At 17.6% G+C, this 22,588-nt stretch overlaps 4 protein-coding genes across 4 annotated transcripts; 3 read left to right on the top strand and 1 right to left on the bottom strand.

The window, feature by feature from the left end:
* Positions 1-465: 465 nt before the first annotated feature.
* On the top strand, positions 466-2,055 carry SRPR-alpha (signal recognition particle receptor alpha subunit, putative; the record flags this gene model as incomplete). Its single annotated transcript, XM_028670054.1, has 1 exon — positions 466-2,055. The coding sequence occupies one exon, from the start codon at positions 466-468 to the stop codon at positions 2,053-2,055; it is 1,590 nt and encodes a 529-aa protein (XP_028526845.1).
* Positions 2,056-3,421: 1,366 nt separating this feature from the next.
* On the bottom strand, positions 3,422-3,853 carry PGAL8A_00173000 (nucleoside diphosphate kinase, putative; the record flags this gene model as incomplete). The annotated part of the gene is made up of 1 exon (XM_028670053.1): positions 3,422-3,853. One exon carries the CDS (start codon positions 3,851-3,853, stop codon positions 3,422-3,424), a length of 432 nt encoding a protein of 143 aa, XP_028526844.1.
* A 1,667-nt stretch (positions 3,854-5,520) lies between these two features.
* On the top strand, positions 5,521-8,094 carry PGAL8A_00172900 (rhoptry protein, putative; the record flags this gene model as incomplete). The annotated part of the gene is made up of 1 exon (XM_028670052.1): positions 5,521-8,094. One exon carries the CDS (start codon positions 5,521-5,523, stop codon positions 8,092-8,094), a length of 2,574 nt encoding a protein of 857 aa, XP_028526843.1.
* A 1,755-nt stretch (positions 8,095-9,849) lies between these two features.
* On the top strand, positions 9,850-22,492 carry PGAL8A_00172800 (conserved Plasmodium protein, unknown function; the record flags this gene model as incomplete). Its single annotated transcript, XM_028670051.1, has 4 exons — positions 9,850-10,706; positions 10,912-11,941; positions 12,903-12,970; positions 13,144-22,492. The coding sequence occupies 4 exons, from the start codon at positions 9,850-9,852 to the stop codon at positions 22,490-22,492; spliced, it is 11,304 nt and encodes a 3,767-aa protein (XP_028526842.1).
* Between the last annotated feature and the right edge of the window lie 96 nt (positions 22,493-22,588).

The raw sequence follows: 22,588 nt of genomic DNA, 5'->3' as shown, positions 1-22,588 counted from the left end.
TTTTTTTTTTTTTTTTTTTTTTTTTTTTTTTTTTTTTTTTTTTTTTTTTTTTTTTTTTTTTTTTTTTTTTTTTTGTAATATATACTAAATTTAGTATATATCTTTCTTATTTTATTTGGCAAAATATATTAATTTCCATATTACGTTTATGATATATTATTAAATAATAAAATTTGAACTTTATATGTTTTTTTTATTCCTATATTTTATTAATTTATTTAATTATTTTATTTATATATGACATTTTTGTATAATTTTTTAAAATATATATAGAAAATATATGAAAGTATGTATTTTAAATAGCCATTAGTTAAAGAATTTATATTTATAGTTGAATTGTGATGAATATTTTTCTTTTTAATAATTATAATTAATTAACACTTAAATTTTTGTTTTTAATTATATTTATGTAAATAAATAAGATACCCCATTAATTTTTTTTTTTTTTTTTTATGTTAAAAGAAAATGATAGATGTAATTAATATATTTAGTAAAGGTGGAGTTTTGTTATGGTCGTATAATTTTTATGATATTGGAGATACAACGATGAGAATGATTGTTAAAAATATTTTAATAGAAGAGAAATATGATGAATTTTGTAAAAAATTTAATAATTTTCATGTAAAGTGGAAATTAATAAATGATTTAGATATAGTTATACTTATTGTATATCAAGGAATTCAAAATACATCTTACTTAGATAATTTATTTTTAAAAATAAAAAAATCTTTTATAAAATTATTTCCTAATAATATAGATGTATTTGAAATTGATATTCCAATAAATTTTGATAAGCAATTTTTAAAGATTTTAGATGAAAATGAGAATATTTTTGAAAAGAAAAGTAATAATGACAACAAGAAAAAAGAAAAAAATAATAAATTTAAAAATGAAGAAGAAAAATTGAATGATAATGATGAAAACCTTTCGAATAATAAAAAAAAAGGTAAAATAAAAAAAACTGCAAGAGAATGGGAAATGAGCCAAAAAGTTACTAAAAAAGATTTGGAAAAATTAGATTATTCAAAAAATCAAAATAAAAATAATTATAACGAAATAGAAAAATATGAAGGGGAAATAGATGATTCAAGTGATGACAATAATGATAACAGTAATACTTTTTTAACGAAGTTAAATGATACATTTTTAAAATTTTTTTCTTATAACAATAAAATTGAAGAAGAGGATATTGAAAATATCCTACAAGAAATAAAAAATAAGTTACTTTCAAAAAATGTTGCAGTAGATATATGTGATACATTAATGGATAGAATGAAAGAAAACTTAATAGGAAAAAGAAAGACTATTTTTGCGAGGAATATTAAAAATGTTGTTTCTAATGTTTTAACTGAAACATTACAAACTATATTAATACCAAAAGATTCAGTAGATGTGTTACGTTCAGCTTTGGAGGCCAAATCTTTGGGAAAATTATATTCAATAGTGTTTTTAGGTGTAAACGGTGTTGGTAAATCAACTAATTTAGCAAAAGTATGTTATTATTTAAAAAATAAAGGAAATCTAAAAATTATGATAGCTGCATGTGATACTTTCAGAGCTGGAGCAGTTGAACAATTAAGAACTCATGCAAATTGCTTGGATGTATTTTTATATGAAAAGGGATATGGAAAAGATGCTTCTAATATTGCAAAAGATGCTATTTTATATGCAAAAAAAGAAAACTATGATGTTATTCTAATTGATACAGCAGGAAGAATGCAAGATAATGAACCATTGATGAGGTCTTTAGGAAAATTAATTTTAAATAATAATCCAGATTTAATTTTATTTGTAGGAGAAGCTTTGGTAGGAAATGATGCAATAGATCAATTAAAAAAATTTAATCAAGCCTTAGCTGAGGCAACATGTAATTCAAATAAAAGAACAATTGATGGAATACTTTTAACAAAATTTGACACTGTTGATGATAAAGTTGGAACTGCTTTATCTATGGTTTATTTAACAGGAAAACCAATTGTTTTTGTTGGAGTAGGACAAAAGTACACACATCTCAAAAAATTTAATGTAAATATGGTCGTTAAGGCACTAAGTTAAATAAACATGAAGCTAACATTTGTACATACGGAAGAGAAAAACAAAAGAAGTATAAACCTTATAAGAAAAGTACACACACATATAAAGATATATGTATTTTTTGTGAATATTCAAAAATAAATAAAATTATTTATAAAGTTATTCATAATATATATATATATATATTAAGTAAATAAGTTTTTTTTATATTGTACTATATTTTCAAATTTAAAAGATAATTTACATAAACAGCTAGAGGAAATATTATGTACAAATAATGAAAACCAAAAGTTTTTCATAGAAATATATTTTTTATATTCTGAATACTGGAAAATATATGCGATTATTTTTGAAAATTGTTTTTTTATGAAATAAATCATTATTAAGGTCTTGTATTTGCTTACAAAAATAATATAAGAAAACATATATATTCACATATATATATTTGTAAGTATATAAGTAAATAATTAAAATTTGTTCATTTAAAAAAGTTATGTTTTTTTTTTTTTTTTTTTTTTTTTTTTTTTTTTTTTTTTTTTTTTTTTTTTTTTTGTTTACTTATGTTTATACAATTTTTTAATTTAAAGTATATTATTCTGTATCTTAATGATTATTCATGAATGTTTCAAAATATTTAAAATTTTCCATTATATATATATAACCATAATTATAAATATTAGTAAAAAGTATAATTTTTCTTTCTTTTTTTTTTTTTTTAAATGTGAAATTAAACTAAAAAATTGTATCTCATTTAAATTGTTATAGAATATTTTTTTTATATGTTTTTTTTAAAAATAATTAGTGTTATGATTTATATTTTAAGAGCCTTTGTTATTTTGCATATATTCTGAAAATTCAAAAATTTAAATCAATATTTACTTAAATGCTTTTAACAAAAAATTACGAAAGCTTTTTATTTATGGACAATCAATGTTAGTGTAATTATTTATTTTATTAAAAGAAAATATATTATAATAATATGATTATATTTGTCAATTGTAAATTTCAATTGAATAATTATATGTAAAATTTCTAAGTAATAAAATGTCCAAAATGAATTATAAAAAAAAATATTTAATGAATAATTATCTTCCTTTTTTTTTTATAGTTTACCTAGATAATATATATGTCTACAAGAATAATATTAGTAAATCTTTTTTAATTAAAATTAAAAAAAGAAAAAGTATATTGATATACTTATATAAGATTCATGGACCATTTAAAATTTAAAATGAACATTATTATTATTTTTTTTTCCTTAAAAAAAAGGAATTTTTTTTAACTATAAAATGAAAATTTTCTTTTTAATAAAAGAATAAAATAAAATGAAAAAAAAAAATAAAATTTCAAGTATTAATAATGAAACATCTATAATAAAAATATATAATTATTCACATATCCATTCCTTTAAATGATAATTCCATTGTACTAGTTCTTCCGGTTTAAACCAAATATTAATTTCTCTATTAGCTGATGCAACTGAATCACTACCATGAATTACATTTTTTCCTACTTCTAAGCAAAAATCTCCTCTAATAGTACCTACATTGCTATTTAATGGATTAGTTTCACCAATTAATTTTCTTCCCTGGTTTACTATATCTACTCCTTCCCATACCATTGCAACTACAGGTCCTTTACCAACATATTCTATTAAAGAACTAAAAAATGATTTTTCACATAGATCTTTATAATGTTCTTTTAAAATTTCTTTAGATGGATTTAACATTTTTATTGCTATCATTTTATATCCTTTTCTTTCAAAACGCTTTATTATTGAACCCACCAAGCCTCTCTGCACACCATCTGGCTTAACCATAATAAAACTTTTCTCCATATTTAATAAATTTAACTTTATATAATATTTAATTTATTTCAATTTTGTATATATATATATATATACAAGTATATTTTTTATCTTTAAATTTTTCAAGAAAAAAAAAAAAATATATAGCTTTTTTTTTCAGTACTTATTAATATTTTGATAAATATTTCTTTTTAAAACAGTTTTCTTACGATGATAAAATGTTATTAAAATTTTTCTTATATATATTTATATATATATATATATGTATGCAAATTTTACTTATATATATTTCAAATCCTAGTTTTTGCACTTTTTATTTTTTTTTTTTTTTTAATTACTTTTTTTTATGTAGGTGCTTTATTATTCGATAGGTAAATGATCATGATTTTTTTTATTGTTATTAATTTATCTATAGTATTAATTTATTTTTTACATAAAAAAAAAAAAAAAATAAAAGTATAAAAACAAACTTTTATTAATATATAACATTTTTTAGTAGATGATACTTATTAAAAAGATACTAAATTTTTATATTTACATAAGAAATTTCCTTTTGAAATAGTTTGTTTTCACTTTTAAAAAGTATGAAAAAAGGTTATATAATTTTATATACACTATCAAAATAAAGAAAATGTAAATGTAATTTGAAAGTTAACATATTAAATGATTCTTATTACTAAAAATTAATTTAAGCTTCATTATTACATAAATGATATTTTGTGAAAAAAATACGAAAAGGAATATTATAATTTAAATTATTACTTCATCAATATACATTGTATGAGAAGAATTAAAACATAATTTTACTGTTTTAGAATTTTTTATTGAATTGGTTTATTTTTGTAATAAAGAAGTATAAAAAAAAAAATCATCATAAATGACACACTATGTTATTTATAAAAGAATATATACAAATGCATACCTTTGTTCTACTTTTTTTTTTTTTCGATTTTATCCTGTTTTTTTAATATTTAATTAAATTTCATTTTTGATAGAATTATTTTTTATGATATATATAAGGTTAATTTAAAAACATATTTGACAATTTATTTTAATTTTCATACATATTTTAAAAATATGATAATTAAAAATTTTTTTAAATATGCATATAAAAAAATTAATAAAGGATTCAACTTTATCTTTTTACAATGCATCTTTTATTTTTATTAGAGCTTTATAATTTTTAATTTTCCTCTAAAAAAATAAAAAATTTTATTATGTCAAAATGTGAATTCCATTTTTATTTTATATTATAGTCATAAATTTTATCCAAGTATTTTTAACACATTTTATAATTTCATAAAAAAAATAAGTATCCTATAGTAGAATGTTATAAATATATACTTTATAAAAAATTAATTCATAATTTTGTTTATTTCTTTATTCACATATATTTACATTTTGTATATGTTTTAGTTTATTTTTAATAATATTCTAAATGCATAATTTGAGATATTCGTAAAATGTAGAAAAAAAAAAAAAGAAAAAAAAAAAATAATAGTAAAATATGACTCTAAAAATTTTATAATAATAAAAAAATAAGAGAAAAAAAAATTTAGGTTTTATAGAATATTTTTTTTAACTATAAAATATATTATCATATTATTACCAACAAAATTATATATACATATATTTATGTGAAAATATTTTTTATTAATTTCTAATAGATAAGTAGTAAGATGAATGATATTTCTATTGAACAAGTAACCTTGCAAAATAATTTTTTAAAGGAATTAGATTTATTTTGTATTTTAAAATTTATTATTACGAATGATATTCAAATTTATAATGAGGAATCCTATAATAATTTATTAAATATAGTCAAATCATTTAAAATTTTTAATATTGAATCAAAAAACGTATTTTCAACTAATGAAAAAATATATAAGAAATTTTTTTATAATTATAGGACACCCTTTAAAATAAAAAACAAAAATAAAGAAATTTATTGTAATGATTCCCTTTTTTCTAAAAATTTAAACAACAAAAATTTATTTGAGTTTTTTAAATTTCCAAAAAATAAAAAGGTATCAAATTATATAAAGAAAATATGCATTGATAGTTTAATAAATGAACCATTAAATATAAATTTAAATTTTGTAAAATTTGATAAAAAAAAGAAAAAAAAAAAGGGGAGAATTAAAAATGATTCAAAAGAATTATTTAAAAAATTATTTAAATCTAATAGCGATTCAGGTATTCTAAGTAGTGAGCTAAGAATTCCATGCAATGGTTGTGATGAGGCACATGAAGGTTATAAAGAATCATCAACAAATTTTAAAAAGTTCTTTAATAAAACAGATATATCAATTTCAGACTCTTCTGAATCTTTGACTAATTTAAAAAATTCTTTTCCTGAAGTAAGTGATAATAATTACTTAATTACCAACTGTAACAATTCAGATGAGTCTGTTTATAATTATTTTAGTGAGTCAACTAATATAGAAGATAACAAAAATAAAAATAAAAATTTTAAGTGTAAAAATCAACATTTATCTCATAAATTATCTATGTACAATTTTAGTTTATTAAAAAATAACAATTCCTTAAATACCTTTTTTGATGACACATCTTTATGTTTAAATCATTTTTATGATATTCATAATATGCTAAATAGAGACCCTATTGGATTAAGAAAAATAAAAATTATGTTAAAAAAAGATATTGGAACTATTAGTATTTCTCCATTTTATATAAATTTTGATTGTTCTAGAATATTTGAAAATGTGTGTAAAACTTTTAATTTGAATAAATATGATTATAAAAAACAAAATTTATATTATATAATAAATTTATGCTTTAGTAATGAACATTCTTTATCTATTCTAAAAAATATTTTTTTAGACGATTTATATAAACAACAGAAGATATATGAAAATGAATTAAATGATAAAAAGAATTATAGAAAAAAAAATGCTTTAAAAAAAAAAAATACAGAAAATATATTTGAAATTTTAGATGATGAAAAAAGAATTAACGTATTATATTTCATTAATCGATTTTTATATTCACAGAAAACTCCCTTATCTCATTTATTTAGAGATTATACATTATATGGATATTACAAAGATAATAATGATATGGAAGACGATTTTTATTTTGACGAATTAACAATTGATTATTTTATATTTTTGATGGTTTTTGAAAAAAAAATTGAAGCAAATTTTTATAAATATCTAATTAAAAAAATTCATCAATGTAAAAGAAATTTTGTCAATCAAAAAGAGGAGGATTCTACCTTTTCCATTAATAGCATTAATAATGAGAAAAAAAAAAGAAAAGAAAATATATATCTCTATAAGGAGGAAAATGAAAATAATAGTGAAAGTAGTAAAGAAATTACAACAGAATATTATGAAGAAAAATTGAATATACATATGAAAGAAAATGAACATGACACATATAAAAGCAAAAAAAAAAGTGTTCCTTATAATGGTGGCACATATTTATCAGCTAATTATGAAACAGGTAATGAAAATGGAACATATCATGTAAAAAATTATTCGAAAACATTAATGAGTGATAAAATAACCTTAGAAAAAGGTACTCACCTTTTAAAAAATTTGAATGAAATACACAAAAAAGATAACATTAATTCAAATAAAGAAAACAGATGTGAAATGAAAAATTGCAATGAAAATGTAGATACAGAATTAAACAATTTGATAAATAATACAACAATAGAAAATGATCAAAAATTAAAAAAAATGATTGAAAATGAAATAATATTACTAAAATGTATTAGGCCTTTTCCTACTATATATTGGTTAATTAATAAAAATGTATGTGCTTATATTTCTCATTTAGAAAAAATTAATATAATTAAAAATATTGAAAAATTTATAAATCATAGAAGTGATGAATTTAATTTACTTAGATATTATTTGATATATGATCATTTAAAATATATAATAATCCGATTAAGACATATTAACAAAAGAATTTTAATTTTTTTCTATAATTTCTTTGTTAATAGTGATAACTTTTTAAATCAGTATAAAAGTGGAGATATAATGAACTATTATAGAAACTCTTTTGAAATCAAACCAGTTACAAATGAATATTTCAAGAAGTATCAAATCAATTCTAATGTAGTTTCAGAAATACTTAGAAAAATTAATACATTACGAATAAAAGGAATTGGAGGAATTTCAAATTTTTTAACTTTAAAATGTATTCATCTTCATTTTGCATCACATTTGTCATACCCTAATACTATTGGATATATTTTAGAAGAATACTTTAAGTCATAAATATTTATTTAAATTTACAACATATTTTAGAAGAATTTTTAATATTATAAAAGAAATGTCTTTTTAAGTTACTCCAAGATAGCCAAATAAATATAAACAAATAAAAAAAGGTCTTACGAAAAAAAAAAAAAAAAATTAAAAAATTAGAAATTAATTATTGTTCCTTTAAAAATAATGTTAAGATAAAGGAAAAAAAAAAAAAAAAAAAGAAAAAAAAATTAAAAATTTTGAATATTTTAATTAAAAACTGAGAAAGAATAAATTATCCATAAAATTTATTTTTTAAAATTTATTTTATAAAATTTATTTTTCCTTATTAAATATATGAAAAATATAAAATTTACAAAATTAAGAAAAAAAAAAAAAAAAAGAAATGATTATTATATATTATTATAAATAAAATCCCTTATTTTTAAATTTAATCAATTTAATTTCCTTTTAATATGTGTGTATTCTAAAATATATGTATATAGAATTTTTTTATATTTATATTATCTGTAGAACTACAATTAATTAAATTTTCTGAAAATCAACTTACATTGAAAATTATTATTTCTTTGTAAAATTTTTCATAAAAAAAAAAAAATCTGATAATATTTAGAATCTTCTATATTATAAAAAAAAAAAAAAAAAAAAAAGAAAAAAAGAGATTTTCTAAATAATAAAAGAAAAAAAAATATATCATTTTTATATAAAAAAATGAAAATTTCCAAAAAAAAAAAAAAAATAAGTGCGAATCAGAACATTGTAATTTATATAAAATGTGTACAATTTTTAAATTTATTGCTATCGTAGCATGTTTTTTGTTTTTTTCTTGAAAATTTCTAATATTTTAAAATATATCTATACATTTTAACATATTTTTATTTTTTTTTTTAAAGAGTAACAAAATCAATTAAAATTTATTGTAAAAAAAAAAAAAAAAATAAAATAAAATAAAATAAGAAAAAGAGAATCTATATTTTAAGATAAATTATTCTAAATTTTTACCTAATATAAACTTTTTATATAATTTAGATGATATACAGTTTTTTTTACTACTCATATGCTACATGTACATAATCTTTTTAAATATTTTTAGTAAATTTTTTTTTGTTTTATACAATTTTTTTTTTTTTTTTTTATTTTTTTACTTTTAAAACAAATTATAGTTTATATATAACAGTCATTTGTAAATTTTATCACAACAATATTTTTAATATATATATTTTTACCGTATTTAATTTTTTGCTTCATTTTATTATATTTTATTTTTCTTGCTATTTTTTTTTATTTTATTCTTTTTAAATTTTTACACTTCTTTTTTAAACATAAATTTACATTTTTATTTTATTTTTTTTTAAATTTTAAAACATATAAAAACTTTACCTTTAAAAAAAGAAAAAAAAAAAGAAATGAAAAAACGTATAACATAAATATGTATTATATTTTATTAAAAATTTGATGTTTTGTATTTAAACAATTTTGAAAAAAAAAAAAAAAAAAAAAATTCAAGTATATATAATGAGCTAAATACATTAAAATAAAGTAATTAAATAATGCTATATAAAAAAGAAAAAAAAAAAAAATGAGAAAATGTTTTTTTTTCTCAATTTTTGTATTGTTTTTAAATTATAAGTATTTACATTTCATATATTTTTGTAATTTAAATAAAATTATGAAAATTAAAGAAATTATTATTTTATATTAATTATATATATATATATATATATATTACATATATTTATTTATTTTATTTATTTTTTTAATTATAAAATGTATTTTAATAAAGAAAAAAACGAGAATGATGAGGAAAGTAAAAGAAACATAGTAAATAAAAATATGATGAATCATAAAAATAAAAAATATGTTAGAAACATAAAGCAATCTGTTTACAATATTAAATATATAAATAAATTTTATAAACGTAATAACGATATAAAAGTAAAAAAAAGTAACAATGGGGCAACATTTAATAATAATTCATTGAACTCAAACAATTTAAAATTAGAAGGTAAAAATAATCAACAATCGCATTTTAATAAAAGTGCTGCAAATAGAAATAATAAAGAAAATACTAGATTAAATACTTATAAAAAGAATTATTTTGATCAAGATAATATAAATTATAATAGTTTAATTAATTCGCAAACATCAGTTTGCTCTATACATATTGAAAAAACAGATGATGATATTAAAAATCAAATAAAATATACCGATTCTTATTTATATAATAATGGAAATAATTTAAATGAAATTTCTCAGCATAATTATCCTGTGTTTGTAGAAGAAATAAATTTTAATGAAAATTTGGTTTTATTAACAGGTATACTTATTTTACCAACTAATGATAAAATATTTAATAACTTAGAATTTGAAGGGAAAACACATCCATCACCAATTGATTGCAATTTAAGTATTTATGTTAATGTTGTCAATAAATATAATTATCATTATTTTAAACAGTTATATCCAGCTTCTTATAATTTTAAGAACAGATTATTATTTGCTTCTTTGAACAATTCTACTATTGATTCATCACTCTTAATAGATAAAATTATTATTAAAGGATGTTTTAAAACATTATCATTAATTGTATTAGGACAATCAGAGGAAATAAATGAAGCATTAAAGTAAGTATTTTTGTTTTCCTTTTTCATATTTTTCCATTTACATATTATTTCATTTATTTATTTTTGTTTTCCTTTTTCATATTTTTCCATTTACATATTATTTCATTATACTTATTTATTTTTGTTTTCGTTTTTCATATTTTTCCATTTACATATTTTTTCATTATATTTATTTATTTTTGTTTTATTTTTTCGTATATTACAGATATTATAGAGAAAATTTCTATGACAACAATTTAAGAAGTAAAATCAATGAAGAAACATTAGATGTAGAAAATGTAGATTTGGAAAAAGATGATATATATGCACCTAAAAAATCTGTAGATATAAAGACATATAATATAAATACATTAATGGATGAAAACGTTAATTGGAAGAAATATAATGAAATAAATTGTTTTTATCAAAATTATTTATCAACAGAAGATAATAATAAGGAATTATACGAATTAGCAAATATATTAGAGGAAGAATTTATAAAAAATAATTTTTATGAAGTGAATAATTCAGATAGCCATTTAAAAAATGAATTAAAAAAAGACGAAACAAATACTTCTTGTGAAAATGACGTAAAGAAAAGCGAGCAAATTTTAATAAACAATAGTAACGATGAAATGTGTGAAAATATTGAAAATAATGAAAATATTGAAAATAATGAAAATAATGAAAATAATGAAAACATTAAAAGTATTGAAAATAACAATAGAAATTCTATTGAATCTAAATTTGATTTAGATAATGAAAAAAAACATGTAAATTATTTCAAACCTCCAAGAAATGATTTGATAATAAAAATATTAAATATATTTACTGAAATGTATAAAAATAAAAAAGAAATAAATGAAAGTGATATTCTAATATATAAAAAAATAATTAAATATGGAGCTTTGTGGATATTTTATATTTATAAAAATATAAAAAATAAAGAAGAGGATTTTTTTATAAATTATTCAAAATATATGCAAATTAAAATTTATGATATATTGGGTTGTTTACTAATATTAAGAAGATGTGCATTATATTCAGAGTTAGCTAAATATATAATACATATGAACTTTAATTCAGATATTTTGTACTTTGATAATAAAACTCCTCATGTTTTAATATATCTAATTGATATGCTCCATGTTAATAATATTTATTTTTTATCATCTTGGAAAATTAAAACGTCAATATTAAAGACAATTGTTGCTCTTATTTCTAATTCTTATGTTATGAACCTTTTTTACAATTATGTAAGCTAATAAATTAAATAATAATGAAAATGTTTATAAAAATAAACAAAAGAAAAAATTTATGTAATCTAATTATATATATATATATATGTATATTGCAAATTTTTTATTTGTATTTTCATACATATATTTACATTTGCATGAGAGTTTTTTTTCATTTATAATGAGAAATTCCTTTTATGATAAGTTTCTATATATATATATGTATTCCCCGTTTTTGTTATTGTACCTAATAAATTTATCTAAATATATTAACTAAAATTTAAATGCATATTTATGTATATTTTTTAAAGAAAATGTTATATATTTCATAAAAAATTATTTTATTTTTTTTATCTATATATATAATATATTTACATAAATTTAAATTAATATATTTATTATTTGTTAAATTTTGTTTTTATTTTTACTTTTTAATTAGAAAGTAGATTAATTAATTTATTATAATGTAAATATTTTTTTTTGTTATCCTTATCTTCTTATGTTTTGTTGTTTATTGATATTTTCATATGTTCATAAACTATTAATATAATGTAATTTTTTTTAATTAATAATTTTTATAATTTTTTTTTTTTTTAATATGTAAAATTCGTTGAAAATAGTTTATATATCTATTTGTTTACATTTTTGTTTCATTTATTTTTTTCGTTGTTAAAACTTGTTAGAGAATAAATATTTCAAATGTTTTAGAACTTAAATGTAAAAGATTTGCATATATCTTATTTTTAATTTTTCATTTTTTTTATCTTATTTTATATATTTATAAAATATATATTAAAAAATATATTATAATGAGCTACTAAAATATAATATAAAAAACATTTCAGAGAGTTTGTTTTTTAAGTGAAAGCATAAATTTGTATGAATATTTAATATAAAAAAGTATTTATTATATATATGTATATATTGTGATAAATAGTCATATATAATATAAACGCTTATTTTTTTTATATTGTGTTAGGTGGACGAAAATAACGAATCATCATATAAAAGATTATTAAAATTATCATCAAATAACAAAATGAAAAGGTAAAAATTTTATATATTTTAAATATATGTAAATATTAAGTATTCTAATTTGTTACATATTACACCAAATTTCTTGAGTTATATATAATATTTTATCTACTAAAATATATTACTAATACATGAAATGATTTTTGTAATTTTAATTTATTATATATATATTTTTTTAAATATAGGTACAATATTAAAAGACTACTTGGTATAATTATGAGCAGAGTAAAACTTTTTGAAGAAATTAATAAATTTGAAAGTAGTGTTATAGATATAATCTTAAATAGAAGAAATTATGACAAAATGTTATTTAGCAAAAAATTTATTTCTAAATTTATTTACAACTTAAAAAGTGTCCATAAAGAATTATTTCAACATACTTGTAATCACGAAAGTAAAAACAGTTGTTATGATGCACTATATGAGAATGAAATTTTTGTTTTTGATGAGAAAAATAAAAAGAAGAATAATTTTTATTTACACAAGTTGCATAATTATATTATTTCTTATTTACAAAGAAATCAGTTTTTTACACTTTTTCTTTATATTCTAAAGGAATTTGAAGTTCATATAAAAAACTCTTTATTTTTAAATTCATATGATATTTGCTTTATTACTGCAGTTAATGACTTTTTGTTTTATTTTCTGAACTGTTCAGGTGGAATTAACTTGTTAATAAATTATAACATATCATTATTTGAAAATTTATATAAAAGTATTTGTTTAATTATAAATAGAAAAATGAAAGAATTAAATGTTAACATAAATGACAAAAATAATAATTTGAATAAATTAAGAGGTAATGATGAGAATTGTACTGAAGCTAATGAGCAAATTTTTCAAAATAATGAAAATAAGGAGGATGATATCGATAACTTAAGTGATGACGATTTTAAAATAAAAAATAATGAAAAACAATTAGGTTATGAGTTTGAAGATCCATATAATGAAAATATTACATTAATGGATAAAAATAAAAGTATATCTTCAAATGATAATAAAAATATTGTTCATATGAGTTACAGAAATGATAATGTTAATGAATTTATGCACACTACAGATTCATTAAAAACTATTGAAAGTGAAAACACTGTAAATATAAATAATTCCACATGTGAAAATAATATGAAAGAAGAAAAAGAATTATTAAATAGTTTAGATGATATAAATGATAGTTTTATTTATAATGAAAAAAACTTTTATTATGATAATTTAAAATGTGTATATACTTATAATGACTTACTAAGAAATAAAGATATTTCTGAGCAGTTTTATTTAGATGGATATAATTATAAAGATATTAAAAATACTCGTAATTATTGTTCATTTATTTTATGCTCATTCAAAACTTTTTCAAAGGCAAATTTATTAATTAATAATTTTTTTAACTCAGGAGAAGAGATATCATTAGAATATTTAAAATTTTTTAATGTATTATGTTCATATCCCTTATCTAAATTGGCCCTATACAATAATAATAATTTTTATAATTTTTTTCATCATATTATTTATCTTTTTTATTATTTTATATATTTGGAAAATTTATATGAAAATAAAATGAATGAAAATACTAAAAAAAAAGAAAAAGCTGATCACTGTAATGAAGAAGAGGAAGATAATAAAGAAAAAAAAAAGGATGAAAAAGAAAGAAAAAAAAATTATTCAAAAAATATAAATATATCTAATAAAATAGAAGAAAATGATAACAATTCAAATGAATTTATTTTAGTATCTATTCGATATATATTAAATATTATTCATAACTTAATATTCTATGATGAATCAGGATATTTTATATTTCATTTTGGTTATTCTATTTTTGTATGCTTAGAGGAAATTAAAAATATTACAGGGGAAATAAAAAAAAAAAAAGATTACTCATTTGGTACCCTAAATTATAAAGTTCCTAAAAAGATATTTTTAAAAGATTATATAAGTAATGATAAATTATTTTATAGATATTTTTTTCGTTTGTACGAAAATTTAAAAATTTTATATATTGATTTATATAAATTTGAAAAAAAGAAATTTAATGAAATGGATATTAATAAAAAAAAAGAATCATATAAGGAAAGCATTTTTAACATTTTAAATAAATATAATCAACAGTTAACAAAAAGTTACTTAAATAAAACAAGTGATGCTGAAAAAAATAGAAGTATTAACAATGATATTGATAAAATAAAACAAAGCTTGTTTAACAATGAAGAAATTTTTATAAATTTACTTCCATTAAAGTCCAATTATGTTCCTAATGTCAGCAAAATAATTGAAAGTTGTAAAATAGAAAAAGATAAGTATTTATTGAAAAAATCAAAGGAGTTAAATAACTATAATTGTAAATTGAACAATGATATATATATAAATCAGTCTTCAAAAAATTGTATACGATTAGGAAGTACAAATAACCAATATGTAGAATTATTAGAAGAGTTGGATGATAATCCTGGTAATAATCTAAGCAAAAAACTTGATTCATATCCATTTTTATCTTTGAATTTATTATATTATTACATGAATCTATGCTATAATATCAATTATTTTATGAATATATATGAAGATGAAAAAGAGGAACAAAATCAAGAAAAAGAATTTTTTTTTATTGATAATTCTGGTTTTTTTTATAATAATGACTTTGAATATAGTAATTATATATGTATAAAAAATAATAAAATTGATGAAATAAACAAACCAATAAAAGATACTTATTTTATTAAAAAAAAAAATATAGGAAGCAAAATATTTAATGAGGAAAAAAATTACTTAAGTAACAGTGAAAAAGAAATATATTCAGATGATTATTTAAATTCTATAAATTACATAAATAAATATGACCACAACAACTTTAAAAATATAGGGACAGTTTTATATCATGAAAATAACTTAGAATTTTTAATAAAATTAATATCAAAATCAATATTTTTCTTAAATGTAAATATTTTTAAATTAGCTTTATTGAATTTTAACAAATTAAGTGGAAGAAATCTCTACAAAATTTTGAAAAATAGATTAAAAAGTATATTTTTTGTTAAAAGTGTTTTAAATGTTCTTTTTAATTTTTTTTATAATTTAACATATAATAGTAATTATATAACATTGAAATCATATAGAAATAACGAATTATTATATTCCTTATTGTATTTACTAGCTAAATTATTAAGTTTTAATGATTGGCTTGGATCAAATAATATATCAGAATACAATCATCATTCTTCTATTTTTGTGTTAAGATATAACATAATATATATTTTAAGAATATTTTACATTTGGTTTAATAAAACTTCAGATAATCAATCATTTTTATTTCGTTGTGTTTTAAAATATACAAGATCGTTGCCATCATTCAGTACAGCAGGTATGCTTCTTATTTTAACATTTTTTAATTTCAAAAACATTTTTCCAGAATACATTTATTCTTTTTATATTACTAATAATTTGAAAAAAATATGTTATGATAATGTAAAGAATAAGGTAGAAAATAATGAAAGTAATGATGAAGAAGAGGAAGAAGAAGAAGAAATGTTAGAGGAATCAGAATTAGAAGAAAGAGAAGAATATGAATCAGAACACGAAACAGAACAAGAAGAAACAGAAGATTATGCAAAACAGGAAAAAAGTGAAAATGGAGAAAAAAATCATGATAAATATAGAGAGCAAGAGAATATATATTCATATAATATCAAAGAAGAAAACAAAAAAAAAAATGAAGATAATAACATTAGAGAGAATGAAGAAAAAAAAAACGAAAAAGAAATAATAAATAATGAAATGAATAATCAAATAAAAGAAGAAAATGAACATCCAAATAATACAATTGATGATGATTTATATAATGAGCTTTACGAAGAACAATGTGATAATAAATATAAATATGAAGTGTTAAATGAACAAGAAAAAACAAATTATGCAGATATTCCATCTAGTGATAATACAAAACATAAATTTGATGAGAATATCAATTCTATCAAAAGTATACAAATAGAAAAAGACAATAAATTTTTAGAATATGAATCTTCAAAGGAAAATGAAGAAAAAGAAAATAAGAAAGAAGATAAAAATAAAATGTTGAATAATAAAAAATACGATAATAATAATAATAGTTTAAATAATTTAAATATTAAAAATGAAAGTGGATATCTAAAGGATGATAAAGATATATTTAATAAAAGTAGTACAATTCTAAATAATATTAATAATAATAATAATTATATAAAAGAAAAAAGAAAATTAAATAATTCTTCTATTATTAAAAATAATTATAATTATGACAAATTAACCTTATATAAAAGAAATTATGAAATATTTAATTATTATTCCAACATTTTAAGTAACCATAGTATTAATTATTTTAGTGATTTAGAAGATGAAGATGAAGAAGATAGAGATAATGAAGAGAAAAATGAGGAATTAATAGAAAATAAAATAAAAGAAAGTGCTAACAATAACATTATTAAAGAAAAAAAAGATGATTATAAAGGAAATTTAAATAAAGAAAAAGATTTAGAAAAAATAGTTTTGTATTATAAAATAAGTAATCCTTTTAATATTGAAAAAAGTAAAAATTTATATTTATGTTGTTCCATAAATATAAAAAAAAAAATTATGAGTGAAAAACATTGTGAGCTTTTTCGTGTTTTTAACTTAAATTATTCCTCTGATGATTATGAAGAGGTATTTTATTCTGATAATAATAAGAAATCAAATGATAATTATGTTTCTCTGATCGGTAATTTAACAATTAACTTGAAAGAATTAAATGAAAATGATAGTAGTAATAATGATACAAATAACCAAACAAATTATAATTTTTTAGACGAAAATACTTTAAAAAATTATATAGGAAATAAAATTAAAGGAATAAGTTTTTTATCTACGGATAAAATTTATAAAAATAAAATAATTTTAAGAGATTTTTATTATGAAAATAATGATGATAATTTTACGAGAGAAAATATAAATAATTCTTTAAGGAATATTGACAAAAAAGAGAGCAGTTATATAAATTATAAAAGCATAACAGAAGATAAAAACAATAAAGAAAAATTATGCAATAATAAATCAGAGTGTGTTCCTTCTCCATTTTCCATTAAAAACTTTTTCCAAGATAATGATGAAATACATTATGAAAATATCTTAAATAAATTGAGAAGAGAAGAATATTTATTTGATCAAAATATTAATATAAATAGCTTAAAGGAAGAAGAAAAAGAAAAACTAAATTTAATTAGAAGAGAATTAAAAATTAGAGAATACACAAATTTTGAAGATTTTTGTGATTATATAAATTTTATAATAAGAATAAGCAAAAGTAATAATGTTATTGGAAAATGTTTAAGTGCATATTGTTGTGTTATATTTATAAATCATAGAATACCTATATTTTCAATTTTATTTGAATATGTTCGTAAAATAATTAATAATTTAAAGAATTTAAATTCATTTAATAAAGATAATGATGGTAATACAAGTATATGCATGAATAAAATTAACTATTTTTCTTTTTTTTCTTATAATAATACCCAATCAAATAATGCTTACTACACATATAATCAAGAGATATATCATCTTAAAGAGCTTTGTAATATATTTTCATTTATTTTAGACATTTTAAAAATATGTTTTTTCAATAATTATAAAAATAACTACAACAAATTAATTAAGCTGTTATATTTTCCATCAAAAAAATTATTGAACATATTATACAATATAATTAAAACTTTAAAAAATATTTTCCCTCAAGAACTTATTAGATTTATTATAAAATTATCAAGCACAATTTTTCATGGATATATTTATGTTCTTTTTATATTTTTCAATAAACATAACATTTTACATAATGAAGACAATTTTAAAATAACATGTTCAAAGGAGGAGGATACTTATAAAAATTTTGATAATAATAGTAATAATAACATACTATATATTAATAAAGAAGTTTATTATAAAGAAAAAGAATATTTTATAAATCAAAGTATGGAAGAAAAAAGAATTAGCAAATATCAGAATCTTAATAAAAACCATAAAATGAAAATATTATTTTCATGTCCTAATTACATTAAATATATAAATTTTTTTATTAATTATTTTTTTGAATTAATTAATACAAAAAATATTGTTGATAACAATAATAAAGAAATACTTTATAAATATGCAGATTATGTTGATATAAAAACTGTCAATCTTTGTTTAATAAATATCTATGAAATAATAAAAAATAAAGTTTTATATTTCTTCACCTTTTTTAATACAGAAAAAAAATTAGTTAATTTTTTTTTTAAATATATACATAATTATAAAGATAAAATGAAAAGGAAAACAGTTTTTCAAAAACATTATAACGTCAGTATGGAAGAATATATTGAAAACCACAATAATGAAAATATATATATTCATATAAATGATTTTTGCTTAAAATTAAATAAGCATATTAATATAGGAAAGTTATTAGAATTTTTTTCTTTTTATTTTGATGTTATTGAAGAAACGAATTATAAAATTATTGAATTATATGAATATATAAGTATTATAGACATAATATTAAATATAATTATGAGAATAATAAACTACAATTTTAATTCATTATTTATTCTTATGAATTTAGTTCTAAATGATAATTCTTTTATCATGAAGTTTTTAAAAATTAGACCAAATAAAAATAAATGTGAAAATCCAGATGCATTTCAAGAAAAAAAGAAAATTAGTTATAAAAATGAAAATAGTAAAAGAAATTCTGATTATTTAAATTTTGTAGAAGATTTTAAAAATAATTTCTTAAATAATTTATTAAATAGTTTAAATAATTTACACCTCTTTATAATCAACGCAATTGAGAAAAATTACGATGAAGATACAAATAATACAAAACAAAAAGATTTAATAAATAAAAAAAAAAACGCAGAATTATCACAAACTCCTGGTATTAATTCAAAGGAAAAAACAAATATTGAAATTTCAAATCAAAATGTCAATACAAATCAGAACAGTTCATTTTATATTTTATCTAAAATTATTTTAAGTATAATTGACAAATTGAAATCAATTAAGAAAAAAGTTATCAGTTTAAATGTTTCGTTTGTTTCAAATATTACTTTTAAAAATTTTCTTTTATTTGCATGTTATGACTTAAAAGAATTAAATATTTTATACAAAAATCAAGATATAAAGAAGAATGGTAGAATTAGTTTAGATAAAAATTCTCAAAGTTGCGAAATACCTTCAAAAAGAAGAAAAAAAAAAGAAGAAGAAGAAGAAGAAAAAAAAAAAAAAATACTAGATAACACTATGAATGATATTAAAACAGACATAAATAAAAAAATAGAAAATAATAATACTGATGATACCTATATTGTTAACTCATATAATGTAGATAAGCAAGATGAGAATGAATTGAACAACGTTGTAAATGAAAATGAATTAGATAAGATTGATTTAAATGATAATATTTTAAACGAAAATAGTATTAAGAATAGTATAAATGAAAATGATACAAATGAAAGTACTGTAGACACAAACATATTAAATAGTATCTCTGTTAAAGATGTTAAAACAAAAGATTATACTTTTTTTTTTGAAAATCTTTTCAATGATATTAATTTAACTATAAATATTAAGTATTTATTTAGTAAATTAAGTGATATTTTCTTTTCAAAAAGTATATTAAATAAAATTATAAAAGCATTTGAATCTCATCAGCATTTAGATAATAACTACTTATTAACAATAAAAAATATTAACTCAAATAATTTAATACCATCAATTAATAAGAAATTATATGATCATTGTTCTCATTTACTTTGTGATGTTCAATCTAAAATATATTTGAATGAAAATGATGAAGATAGAAAAAGCTTCACATTATTTAATGTCTCTCAAGAAAATAAATCGAAAGAAATTGATGAAAGTCATTCATTATATAATTATATAAGGTTATTAAAAGAAGAAAATAATAAGCTACAAAAAAAAAAAATAGATTTAAATACTCAACTAATGCAATCAAAAGGTAAGCAGTTCAAGAGAATTGATAAAAATACATTTGAAGATCATTTCAGAAATAGAAAAACATTATCATCAAGAGCTCCATCTAAACACGTTGATGATTATGAAGCTACGAATGCCGCTATAAATTCTACCACTAACAATAATGCCACGAATAATAGTAACAATGAAAATGACGAAACAAATAACGAAAATAATGAAAATCTTGATTCAAATAATAAAAATAAATTTAATAATTCTATAAATAAAAATATAAGTAATCAAGATAATAAAACAACTAATACATTAAATAATAACCTTAATAAAATAAATGTTAATAATATGAATAATTGTAATGATTTTATTCCTAATATAAGCAATGATAATACTACTAGTATTTCAAATGTAAATAACTTAAATATTATTAAAAATGAAAATTATAATAATACTTTAAATAAAAATAATACAACAAATAATATAACTAATAAAGTAGGAAATGATGTAAATAATGAGATGAGACAAAATGATTCAAAACATACAGATAATTCAATTAAAATGGTTCCTAATAAAGCTAATATGTTAAGAAACGCTAAAAAATTTCATAACTCAAATTATGTTAATAAAGAAAATTATAATAATACTGCTACTACTCCTACTCCTACTTCTAATACTAATAATGATAATTATAGTAATGATAACTATAATAACCAAAATAACAATCACAATAATAATTATGACAATTATAACGATGAGAGCTATAGTAATGATAAGAATTATGATAATATTAATAATTATAATAATAACATTAAAAATCATAACAGTAACTATAATTATGATAATGATATACCAAATAATGTAGGCATTGATAATATTCATTCATCCAACTATTCATTTAATTTAAATAACACAAATACAAATACTTCTATAGAAATAAATAGCAATATTAAAAATGATATTAATAATAATCAAAGCATGAAAACACATGATTATAGTTTAATAAATAATGAAAATTCAATAAATGCATTAAATATGAAAGGTCATCATAATGTGATGTCTGATGTTAATTCTCCTTTTTTTAATTATAATAATAATGATATCAACAATAATAATAATGTAGAAGTTAAAGATAATAACAATATAACAAATGATACTAATGGTGTTAATAATTCACCAAATTCTAAATATATATCTTCTAATAATTTTGATATAACTCATAACCGTTTCTTTGATTCTCCTAATTTGAAACATGTAAATAATAATACAGATCATAATAATATAAATAATAATAACATAAGTAAAAATTCTAATAATGAAAGTAAAGAAGCAAATGAGTTAAATAAAAGTTCTAATTTTGATGATTGTGATTGTTATAAATTCAATGTTTTAGGATGGAAAGAATTTTCTCAAGATGGTCATAAAAATGATTTAGATGTTTGTAAAATTGTTAATAAACCAGTATTATTAAGAGATCCACGTATAAAAATGAAATTTCTTAAAATTTTAGATAGGCATAAAAATATAAAAGATATATTTAAAAGACTTGGAGTTGATATCAAATAAACTTAGTTAATGAAAAATAAAACAAAAAAAAAAAAAAAAAAAAAAAAAAAAAAAAAAAAAAAAAAAAAAAAAAAAAAAAAAAAAAAAAAAAAAAAA

The sequence above is a fragment of the Plasmodium gallinaceum genome, assembly GCF_900005855.1.
Source record: "Plasmodium gallinaceum strain 8A genome assembly, contig: PGAL8A_v1_66, whole genome shotgun sequence".
NCBI classification, from domain to species: Eukaryota; Apicomplexa; class Aconoidasida; order Haemosporida; family Plasmodiidae; genus Plasmodium; species Plasmodium gallinaceum.
This window is presented reverse-complemented; position numbering and strand designations above follow the sequence as displayed.